At 43.1% G+C, this 12248-nt stretch overlaps 1 protein-coding gene across 1 annotated transcript in view; it reads right to left on the reverse strand.

Moving 5' to 3' along the window:
* Nucleotides 1-12248, reverse strand: part of LOC311137460 (A-kinase anchor protein 13-like) — a 168246-nt gene that overhangs the window by 31801 nt on the left and 124197 nt on the right. The window contains exons 9-13 of the mRNA XM_084171978.1: nucleotides 11749-11836; nucleotides 9821-9936; nucleotides 2225-2616; nucleotides 1418-1474; nucleotides 894-953 (exon numbers count right to left, since the gene is read on the reverse strand). Coding sequence (XP_084028104.1) covers nucleotides 894-953; nucleotides 1418-1474; nucleotides 2225-2616; nucleotides 9821-9936; nucleotides 11749-11836 — 713 coding nt within the window. The remainder of the gene's footprint in view (nucleotides 1-893; nucleotides 954-1417; nucleotides 1475-2224; nucleotides 2617-9820; nucleotides 9937-11748; nucleotides 11837-12248) is intronic.

Here is a 12248-nt window from a genome sequence, read left to right on the forward strand (position 1 = left end):
TTGTTCTAAAGATGCTTGATGCTTCCTCTCTAAATTCTAGCTTCCTTGTCTCAGAGAGAGCGAGAGAGAGAGAGAGAGAGAGAGAGAGAGAGAGAGAGAGAGAGGCAAAAGATAAGTGACTGTGCATCTCTGAGGTCGACCACAACTGACCAACAAGGTGAATGAGACAAAGAGAGAGCAACAGCAGCAGTGACAAAATACACACCAAGCCAGAGACACACCAAGCCAGAGACACACCAAGCCAGAGACACACCAAGCCAGAGACACACCAAGCCAGAGACACACCAAGCTAGAGACACACCAAGCCAGAGACAGACCAAGCCAGAGACACACCAAACCAGAGACACACCAAGCCAGAGACAGACCAAGCCAAAGACAGACCAAGCCAGAGACACACCAAGCCAGAGACAGACCAAGCCAAAGACAGACCAAACCAGAGACACACCAAGCCAGAGACACACCAAGCCAGAGACACACCAAGCCAGAGACACACCAAGCCAGAGACACACCAAGCCAGAGACACACCAAGCCAGAGACACACCAAGCCAGAGACAGACCAAGCCAGAGACAGACTAAGCCAGAGACAGACCAAGCCAGAGACAGACCAAGCCAGAGACAGACCAAGCCAGAGACAGACCAAGCCAGAGACACACCAAGCCAGAGACAGACCAAGCCAGAGACAGACCAAGCCAGAGACAGACCAAGCCAGAGACACACTAAGCCAGAGACAGACCAAGCCAGAGACAGACCAAGCCAGAGACAGACCAAGCCAGAGACAGACATGCACAGAGCATAGAACATGCAGAGGCTTCTTCCTCTCTTTTTATTTCTTTCATATTGTTTATCCGTGTTTGTCTTTTTAGGCTATTAGTTGACACACGGTGATGGCATACCTTCTGCTATCAATCTGTTCCGGGTGGGGAGGGGGGACGTTGGAGGGACACCAGCTCATACTAGCAGGGAGAAGTCAGGGAGGGAGAGGGTTGGAAAGGGACAGGAGAGAAGGGGAGTGGAGAGGAGAGGAGAGGAGGGGGGGAGAGGGGGAGAGGAGAGAGACAGACAGGTACAGGAGCAGCAGGGAAAGTGTGACGTTATTTCAGGGTGAGATGTGATGGTCAAAGGTAAAAGTGGTGGGTTAATGGTGAAAGTATTTTTCCATCGGAGTGGCTTGATTATTATTATATTGGAGAGAAATAAACCATTTAAAGTTAGTTTCCACTGTCTTCATTCTTCATACTGTTTTAGAAATGATTTTTCCATAGCATAAGACACTTAAAATAAAATTTGATTTGATTAGGGAGTGCTCAATATAGGTAGCAATACGTTTTACATTTTCTTCCCGTAATGAAAACACAGCTTGGCAGTGACACACCATGGAGAGTCAGAATGGAAACATTGAGAAATAACTGTGTGGTACCTTCTCCTATGAAATGTTGGCTTTCGAGGCTTCCCTTCCCCTTGACCTTGCAATGAACTGAGAAGAGATGGAGAGATGAGCAGAGGACAGAAAATAAGGGATGGACAGAGAGAGATGAGAGCACTGACAGTACAGAACATGATCAAATGGGTGATAATGAATAAGAAGGAAAAGGTGCCAATAAAAATAATTGATACAAAGGCTATTCAAGCCCCTGGGTAATATGTCTTACAGACTGAAATATTGAGAATAATTATTGATAATGGTCAGAGGAGTAATAGTACAGTACTTCTCACACAGCTGTTTACTGAGGTCAGCGGTCAGTGTTTAACCTTTGACCTGGACAGGCCTTTCCCACAAAGTCCACTGACACAGAGGTGGCTCCAGGCATATCTAACTGTACTGTATATAGGCCCCCTGAGGGACAACCATGGATCAAATACACACAGAGACAAATATCTACACACACACGTGCACACACACACACACACACAAACAGTGGTCCACTGACACACAAACACAGTGTCTGAACTTGAGGCCGTATTAGGACCAGTCCTCGGGGAGCCTGTCTCTGTCCTAGTCTCATCCCTGCAGACTGCACTTCCCAGGGTACTACTGTCTCAAGTGACTCCCCAATAGATATCATCATACTGAGGACAAGTCAGTATACTGTAGGAGTTGGAGGCTTATTGTTCACACAGATGATTACTTTTCACCATCCATCCATAGCTATCCTTCCTGGGTATGTACTATAGGGTAGTGAGTGTGTTGGGTTAGAGGTCAGTGTGTGGGGTTAAGAGGACTCACCTGCGTTGGTTCATGTCTGTCTCTCCTGCAGGATTCTTCCCCGGGCCCCAGCTGTGCCGGCGGAACGGAGAGAGCGAGCGGATAGAGGAGCGTAGGATGGCGGAGCCTACAGGCCCCTCTGTCAGCTTGTCTTTCCTCTCCTCCTCCTCTACCCCCCCAACTGTCATCTGCCAGGCGTCTCCAGCACTCCAACTGGCCCTAGTGCTCAACACCCCTGCCCCCGCCCCAGCCCAAGGAGAGCCCACTCTGCCCTGGGAGGAGACACTGAGAGGACCCACACTGCACTGGGAGCTGGCGCTGAGGGGACCCACACTGGTCACGTCGTCTATGGAGGAGAAGGACACCGACACACCGCTGGTGCTATCCCTTGGCCCAGTCACAGCCTCCTCTCCCTGGGGACAGAGAGGATACAGAAAGAGCCTGTTACCCACTGGAGTCAAAGTAAACTGAATGGCATTGTGGTAGGATTTGGAATTACACATTTCAGCTAACACATTTGGGTAAGGAGCATTACGTTTTACACCAAAAACAAAGCTAAAAACATAAATTATGCTAAAGGGGTGAAAGCTAAATAAATCTGTAGCTATTGTCAAAGTAGTCCGTTTTAATGTCCTGTCTCGTATGCCTCCCAGGGCCCAGGCTTTTACTTCACACATGCCAGGCCAGTGAGGTTAGGCCTGATGATGACCGGTCTGAGCTGCCTTTAGTCTGAGCTTACTGTAGCCTTCAGTGTGGCGAGGAGAAAGGGCAAGGCAGTGAGAGAGAGACATGCTGCTGGGAGAGAGAGTTCTTTCCAGCCCTATAAAGGTTACAGAACAACAGAAACACACACACACCCTTTAGGGAGGCCAGCAGGCAGGCAGGCTGCAGATGATTTCCATTGGGACTGTGTCATTAGTTTTTACATTGTCCAGTAGTGCCAGCACTGGGCGTGCGGGCGGGTGGTGAGCTAACGGACTGCCACAGTGGCTCAGAGCATAATCATGCAGGCCCCTTTATGAGGACCAGGCCATGGAATATCAGCTTCCAGAACAAATGACTCACCCTTCCTGAGCTCATGCAGCAGAGCAGCAGTCAACCAGCTAACGCTGTCTACACAAACACACACCTACAGGCAAGGTTATTATAGTAAACGAAGACTGAAAATAAAATAAAAACTAAAATTTGAAAAACGATTTGGTAAACTTGAAAAAAGAAAACTATACTGAAACTATTCTATTTGACTGCAAAACGAACTACAATAAAATAAAAACCATCATAAATTATGTTGAGTTTTTTTCTTCTACACTTTGGGCAAAAATCTAAAGGGGTTTTCCAGCTTTTTTTTAAATGGGATTTTTGAGCTTCTGAATCTGGTGTGTAAATGCTGCCAGTAGATGCTGATGTTTCAAATAGGCTTAGCTTGTGCATCACTATCACTAGCTATCACTAGCTAACAGAGAAGAAATCTGAGGGCGAGCACGGAGCGTAACTGGGCCAAGCTAGAACATCTTGTGAAGTTGCTGGAGCCGTTCGCAATTCAACCCAACTAACTTCAAACTGACAGCCAGTCGCTGTCTGATGTGGTGACTTGCCTTGTCAACCTTGAGGCACACTTGCAGTCAACTACTGTTGCAAACAGTTGGCACAGGTACTCCTGAAGTCACTGCGTGAGCGCATGCATACTGAATCCCCTGGCAGCGAACTTCGATCCAACCCCTGCATTAACTTGCCTCATGGACCCAAGTGTGTCTCTGGCACTTCGCTCAACAGAGATGGAGCCACTGTTGAGGGACGCAAAGTATTTTGTACTTTAGCAAAACAGAAAGTACAGCCGTGGAGCAGCAGGACCCCAGGAAGATGCCAGCACGATGAATCCAGCAAGCATCTCAACCACAGTGCTTCAGAAATATAGCTTCCTTGCATTGAAGATTGTGTCTGAGGTCACTGTCCAGCTGGAGGGTCAACCTGGCAGGGCATTAAGTGCGATCTGCTGAAATACCTGGAAGAGGTAAAGGGGGGCATGTTGACAGAGTCACCTCTCCAGGTCTGGCAGGCAAGGATGGCTGTTTATCAAAGCTGTGCTCTGTGGCACTGGATCTTGTTTCTACCCCTGCAGTGTTCGTGGAGAGAGTATTCTCTGTTTGTGGACAACTGTCATCAGGCTTGATAAACCAAACAACCATCTTTCTGGAAATCAGAATCTTCTTGAAGACAAACTAGAAAATCTTGCTTGTTTGAACAGAGAAACACACACACAGGCTGGCTGTGAACTAATAGATTTGTGAAGAAGTGTTGTATTGCTTATGTTTTTGCTGTTGTTGCAGCTGTTATTATTAACTCTATTTGAAGGGGTTAGTCAGTGATACGCTTAATATTACATAAACATAACATGTCAAATGTGCCATGACTTCATTTGTTGTTTTTTCCCCATCTCTTTCTGTCAGATAAAGGTAAAGGTACTTGATTATTATTCTACTACTAAAGTTAAAAAAGCATTGGATTTGTGTAAACATGGGCAAGAGAGTTTCCATCCACCATATTTCTTGCACCAGTCTAGGCGCTTATCCTTTACATCAGTCACATTAGGATTGATTTATAATTTAAACCAAACCTATGTCCTGGCCATGGAGTTGTATGGAGTCCTCCAGTGGCCAAAAGCCTGTGTTAGCATGGGCAGCGCCATTGAGGACTTTCGCCATTTTGATTTAGTCAACTTTGTTGGCTGATCCCTCTTGATGACCCAGTTGGAATGACCTGATGACCCGGTTGGAGTTGTGGCAGGAGGGATCAGCCAATGAATTTTACTTGTGAAGAAGAACATTTACTATTTCAAGATGAAGATGGTGTCAATGGCAATGCCCAGGCGCTCACAGATGCCATCATGACAGAGATACAGAGATGTTATGTTTATCCAAGTCTATGGTCCCTCAGTGGCAAGAAGTGACATCCCCCCCAAAAAAACTGTAGGCCTACAACACATAAATGGCTCATAGCCTCCCACGCATAGGCTACTTTCTGTCCCTAACACTAAAACAGAAACGAAATAATAAAACAAAATATAAATGTTTTTATAAAATAATAACTAGTAAATCAAGTCTGAAAACTAAACAAACTAAAATGTATTTCAAATAAAATCTAAAAACTAACATTAAATCACATTTAATAACCACTAAAATAACCTTGACTACAGGACTCACATGCAGTCACGCACACACACAAAGACACAGTTCAAAACATAGCTAAAATAAATTGATTTGGAGGATCGTTTTAAAGGGCCTTTGAGTAATGAAAGTTTAATGTAACAGGTCCTTTTTTGGTCATTGACTGGCTGTGTCTGTCCAAAGTGCTGAGTTCACTCGAACATTCAAAATCTATTGCATAATGACAGACCTCAACACCAGAGGCGGAGAGGCAGAGACTGGTCTGGGAGTAGTTAGAGGGGAGTTAGAGTGCCTTCAGAAAGTTCACACCCCTTGACCTCTTCACATTTTGTTGTGTTACAGCCTGAATTTAAAATGGATTAAATTTAGATGTTGTGTCACTGGCCTACACACAATACCCCATAATGTTAAAGTGGAATAATTTTTTTTGAAATGCTAATTATTATTACTTTTTTAAATTTATGTCTTGAGTCAATAAGTATTCAACCCCTTTGTTATCGTAAGCCTAAATAAGTTCAGTAGTAAAACTTTGCCTAACATGTCACATAATAAGTTGCATGAACTCACTCTGTGTGCAATAATAGTGTTTAACCCCTTAGAGTGGATTGATGCACCGGTGCGGTGCGTCAATCTAAATTACATAGCAAAAACATCACCATCAAAATCTGTCCGTTTACGTTTTATTATTGGATGTGTCTCAATACACTGCATCCGCCAGTGTCACACTTCTGCATCTGCAGTGAAAGGTGGCAGAGCTAGAGCGGTGTTTGTCAGACCATGAGACAACCCAAAAAAATAGGTATTCTCACGAAAACGTCTGTAGCGTTCGAACGGTTTGACCTACACCATTTTTTTCTCTACAACCCCCACAAGTGTCAGAAGACTCGTCTGAAGTCAGTACCGTCGATGTGCCAACTTCTGTTTGGTAGCGTCCAAACTGTTTGGGCTACAAACTAATGGGACCCCATTGTGGAAAGGGGAGATTCTCATTAACACGATGGTGTTCTCCGTTTTGCTCTATGACCCCTACAACTGTCACAGGACTTGACTGAAGGTAACCGGTACCAGTTCTAAAAAACTGATGGAAGCATGAAGGTAGTTTTGTGACTACCCAAAAAAAGGGGATAAATATACTACCAGTCAAAAGTTTTAGAACATCTACTCATTCAAGGGTTTTTCTTAATTTTTACTATTTTCTACATTGTAGAATAGTGAAGAAGTCAAAACTATGACATCACACATATAGAATCATGTAGTAACCAAAAAAGTGTTAAACAAATCAAAATATATTTTATATTTGAGATTCTTCAAATAGCCACCCTTTGCCTAGATGACAGCTTTGTACACTCTTGGCATTCTCTCAACCAGCTTCATGAGGTAGTCACCTGGAATGCATTTCAATAAACCGGTAGTGTATATGTAAAAAAACGAATCTATATTATATATCTATATTTCCTGAGTTGTTTTTATATCTCCTAGATTTAGGACAGACACTTATTATTTATTCTTTGTCCTTTTAGCCATTTATGGATGTGTTATTCAATGTGTTTCTATGGGCTTTAGTAGTAAAGGCCAAAATCAATATTATACAGTGGGGAAAAAAAGTATTTAGTCAGCCACCAATTGTGCAAGTTCTCCCACTTAAAAAGATGAGAGAGGCCTGTAATTTTCATCATAGGTACACGTCAACTATGACAGACAAATTGAGAAAAAGATTTCCAGAAAATCACATTGTAGGATTTTTTATGAATTTATTTGCAAATTATGGTGGAAAATAAGTATTTGGTCACCTACAAACAAGCAAGATTTCTGGCTCTCACAGACCTGTAACTTCTTCTTTAAGAGGCTCCTCTGTCCTCCACTCGTTACCTGTATTAATGGCACCTGTTTGAACTTGTTATCAGTATAAAAGACACCTGTCCACAACCTCAAACAGTCACACTCCAAACTCCACTATGGCCAAGACCAAAGAGCTGTCAAAGGACACCAGAAACAAAATTGTAGACCTGCACCAGGCTGGGAAGACTGAATCTGCAATAGGTAAGCAGCTTGGTTTGAAGAAATCAACTGTGGGAGCAATTATTAGGAAATGGAAGACATACAAGACCACTGATAATCTCCATCGATCTGGGGCTCCACGCAAGATCTCACCCCGTGGGGTCAAAATGATCACAAGAACGGTGAGCAAAAATCCCAGAACCACACGGGGGGACGTAGTGAATGACCTGCAGAGAGCTGGGACCAAAGTAACAAAGCCTACCATCAGTAACACACTACGCCGCCAGGGACTCAAATCCTGCAGTCCAAGACGTGTCCCCCTGCTTAAGCCAGTACATGTCCAGGCCCGTCTGAAGTTTGCTAGAGTGCATTTGGATGATCCAGAAGAGGATTGGGAGAATGTCATATGGTCAGATGAAACCAAAATATAACTTTTTGGTAAAAACTCAACTCGTCGTGTTTGGAGGACAAAGAATGCTGAGTTGCATCCAAAGAACACCATACCTACTGTGAAGCATGGGGGTGGAAACATCATGCTTTGGGGGTGTTTTTCTGCAAATGGACCAGGACGACTGATCCGTGTAAAGGAAAGAATGAATGGGGCCATGTATCGTGAGATTTTGAGGGAAAACCTCCTTCCATCAGCAAGGGCATTGAAGATGAAACGTGGCTGGGTCTTTCAGCATGACAATGATCCCAAACACACCGCCCGGGCAACGAAGGAGTGGCTTCGTAAGAAGCATTTCAAGGTCCTGGAGTGGCCTAGCCAGTCTCCAGATCTCAACCCCATAGAAAATCTTTGGAGGGAGTTGAAAGTCCGTGTTGCCCAGCGACAGCCCCAAAACATCACTGCTCTAGAGGAGATCTGCATGGAGGAAAGGGCCAAAATACCAGCAACAGTGTGTGAAAACCTTGTGAAGACTTACAGAAAACGTTTAACCTGTGTCATTGCCAACAAAGGGTATATAACAAAGTATTGAGAAACTTTTGTTATTGACCAAATACTTATTTTCCACCATAATTTGCAAATAAATTCATTAAAAATCCTACAATGTGATTTTCTGGAAAAAAAAATCTCATTTTGTCTGTCATAGTTGACGTGTACCTATGATGAAAATTACAGGCCTCTCTCATCTTTTTAAGTGGGAGAACTTGCACAATTGGTGGCTGACTAAATACTTTTTTCCCCCACTGTATCCCCCCCAAAAAAATGTATACCTAAAGGTGTCCTAAAATTCTAAATCAAATAGCTAAATGATCCATAGTATGACCATCTTAAAACAATTCAATATCAGCTTAGCATAAGGCAAAATCCCCCCAAAAAGTATACTTGTACAATCCAGGTGTGCAAAGCTCTTAAAGACATTTTACATTTTAGTCATTTAGCAGACGCTCTTATCCAGAGCGACTTACAGTTAGTGAGTGCATACATTTTCATACTGCCCCCCCCCGTGGGAAACGAACCCACAACCCTGGCATGGCAAGTGCCATGCTCTACCAACTGAGATACACGGGACATACCCTGAAAGACTTACAGCTGTAATCGCTGCCAAAGTTGATTCTAACATGTATCGACTCAGGGGTATGAATATTTACGTAAATTAGATATTTCAATAAATTAGCAGACATTTCTAAAAACATGTTTCCATTATGGGGTATTGTGTGCAGATGGGTGAGATTTTGCATTTTTTAATCCATTTTGAATTCAGGCTGTAACAACAAAATGTGGAATAAGTCAAGGGGAATTGATACTTTCTGAAGGCACTGTATTGTATGTAGTTACTCTAGAAGAAAACATATGTTGATGTTTCTTACATTTGACTATTGATGAACTTACTTTTTTTTTTTTTTTTACATAAACATATAAAAACACAGCCAAATGAAATGAAAAAATGTAACCTAGAGAGTGAGCTGAAGTTACAGTAAGGAGATGCCTGGAGAAGAGAGGACCTCACGAGGGCAGAGAAACCAAAGCCTTTGAAGCCAAGGCTGTAGTGTGAAATGGCATTGGAGTGCCATTATGCCTCAGCCACCCTCCAAGTGTGTGTAAATGTTGAAAAAAGGTTGGGGGGCAGGGCAGGGGAGGAAGGGCGGTAAAGAGCGAGCGAGGGGGATGAGGTCATAATGAGTTTGCTGGCCCGGGAAAGAGTGCTCATGGGAGCCTGCTGATGTCACATGGAACACGGAAGCTGACCAGTCTGCTGTGGTCTGGAGGTGGGGGCCAGAGGCCAAAACATACACTAACGAACAGAGGTGCTGGGAATTATATGGAACTATATCACCAGAAACATACAACATAAAGTGATAGACCATGTTGTTGGTTTTATAGGAGAACTGACTTATAATATACTCGTATGCTATCATGTCATAGCCACTCAAGACACAGGCTTAATCTTCTTCTTCGACGGTGTTGTAACTATAAAGGGAGTGTCTCGGTTCAGTGTGCTGATCTCACCTTTCTGAAGATACTGTCCTCTCCCAGACTGTCCACATCACTGACTGAGTCCTGCAGGGCACCAGTGGTCGACACAGAGCCTCCAACACTCTCAGAGCATGGGGATACTTGGAATTCTGGGAAAAATAAAATTGGTATTAAGATTAGTGTCAGATATTTGCCATGGCAATGCAGTACATATCAACAGGCTTTAAAATACAATCCGATTTTTCAATATCAAAACGCAACAGAAAGACTGATCATCAAGGTCACAACATACATTTTCTAATAGAATTGTGCCAGATACACCACTTTGATCACAACACAGTCAAATGATTAGTAAGAAAAATGTGCTGCAAAACATCATTGCATCGCTAGTTGCAATCCTTTTGGGCAGGATGTTGACGTCAGTTAATAAAAAAGATTAGCTATTTTTTTTGTCAGGAAGGATGTTATTCTATATGAGTATACTGTATGAGTGGGTTGTTGTTTTGTCATTGTTTGGCCCAGCAACCAGTGGAACAGTGGAAGTGAAAGTTGCCTTAAGCGAAGGGAAGAGCATATTAGAAACACAAGATACAGAGATGCAGAGATCTTTTTAAGCTATGATGACAACTGATCTCTGCACAGATGTGAACAGTAGTCTAAATCATATGAAATATGAGCTACATAAGCTATCTTCTTCAAACATCAAAGGTAGTAGAGGTAGGGTAGCCTTGTTCCTGAGCTGCACAATGTGCTGCATGCCTGGCCTGCCAACCAAATGGGGTGCATTGATATCGAAGGGACACATGGTACAGTAGGGATACGATTAAAAGAAAGCAGTGCCATGCCATACCCATCATATCTGCATCAATGACCTTACCATTTCAGGGCTCCAGACTGCGACTATTTAGTTGCATTTTGCGACCCTTTGACTTGACTGTGCAAGTTAAAATCTTAATTGGTGACATTCGTGTGAGCTGCACATTCTATCTACATGGTCAACTTACTCAAAAAGTCTTATTTTTTTAGGAGGCTAAAACCATGATTTGGTCAAAAAGTTGAAACTTTATCCTCATGTTTCCTGTAAAGAAAATGTCTGCCTGCCTATGTACCTGTTTCACTGGGGCCTGCTGCAGTGTGGAGCAAACAACTCTCTCTCATTTCCCAGGATTTTTTTCCCTCCAGGATAACAAAACAATAAAGTGTTCTGATTGTATAACATTTGTTTTATCCAATTGCGAGGAAACCACTGCTATCATAGTTCTTAGCTTTCTGTAGGTATCATTTTTATTCCTCAACTAAATGTTGAGCTCAATAGAAACTATTCTACAACGGAGATACTTGATATGGCTTTGAGATATGAGCGCGCAAAATGGCCATTGCGATTCCATAGGCCTCATTGGGCAGCATAGGCTACAACGAAATGAGCAAATGACTTGCATGAACGTGTTTTTGTTTAAGCATTTTAGTTCATTTGACATTTGGCAATGTGAACACAACTGGACCAAATGAAAAAAATACAACGTAACAAATAATCAAACTGATTCGAACTATAGCTCAGAACTGTGTGTGAAAATGCCCTAAGCCTCTCTCTCTCCTCCTACAAAGCGCTGCTCTCTCCTCTACAGTACATCTTAATCCTCTGAAATCAAGTTACAACCTGGCCTTTCCAACTGAGATCCTCCAGAAATCAAATTACATTCTGGCAAGTGCTCTTCCATGATCCAAGCAAGGACCGCCGGAACTCTGACAACCCTCCTAATCTTCATTTCTGCTCCTTTCTATCTTAGTGACTACCTGACAGAAATAAACTCAACACTGGCAATGCCATGCCTGGAAATGGTCAATACAAATTCTCCTGACAAGCTGCCTGGAAGACACAGAGTTCCTTTGACTAACAGATATGTATGTAAGTTCTGTTATCCTCATCTACAGTACGGCATCATATTTTGACTCGTTCTTACCTGTGCATTCTGGGATGGTGGTCTTCACCTGTAGTGTGGGATCTGTGCAGGGCTGGACAGGGTAGAATGTCTCCTTCTCTCTGTGGATCTGGAAACAGAAGACATTTGGGATCAACAAGACTGAACTTATACAACAGATGTCTTCAGCAATATACAGGGAAAATATATTTAGTTTTTGAGAGACAAAACCACTACTGCATATTTACCAACCGCCCGTTTCTCCAAATTTTCTATTTTCATAAACCCCAAGAATCTGAGAATAATTCCCAGTATTCTCAACCATATTGTCTTGGCTGGTTGGTGTTTTCTATGAACAGTCAGACAGACTCACAGTCGTGTTAGTCTCAGGACATTAATATTGATGGCCTCTACTTTGGAAGACCCCATTTTCCCTACCACAGAGCCCAGCCTTCCTAGGGGAGGGAGAATAAATACATTCCTGGAGGTATAGAGAATCTAATCACGTGAATGAAAGACCACAAACAGTGGGACTGTGCCTT

This window comes from Coregonus lavaretus (assembly GCF_964263955.1).
Source record: "Coregonus lavaretus genome assembly, chromosome: 11".
Lineage (NCBI taxonomy): Eukaryota > Metazoa > Chordata > Actinopteri > Salmoniformes > Salmonidae > Coregonus > Coregonus lavaretus.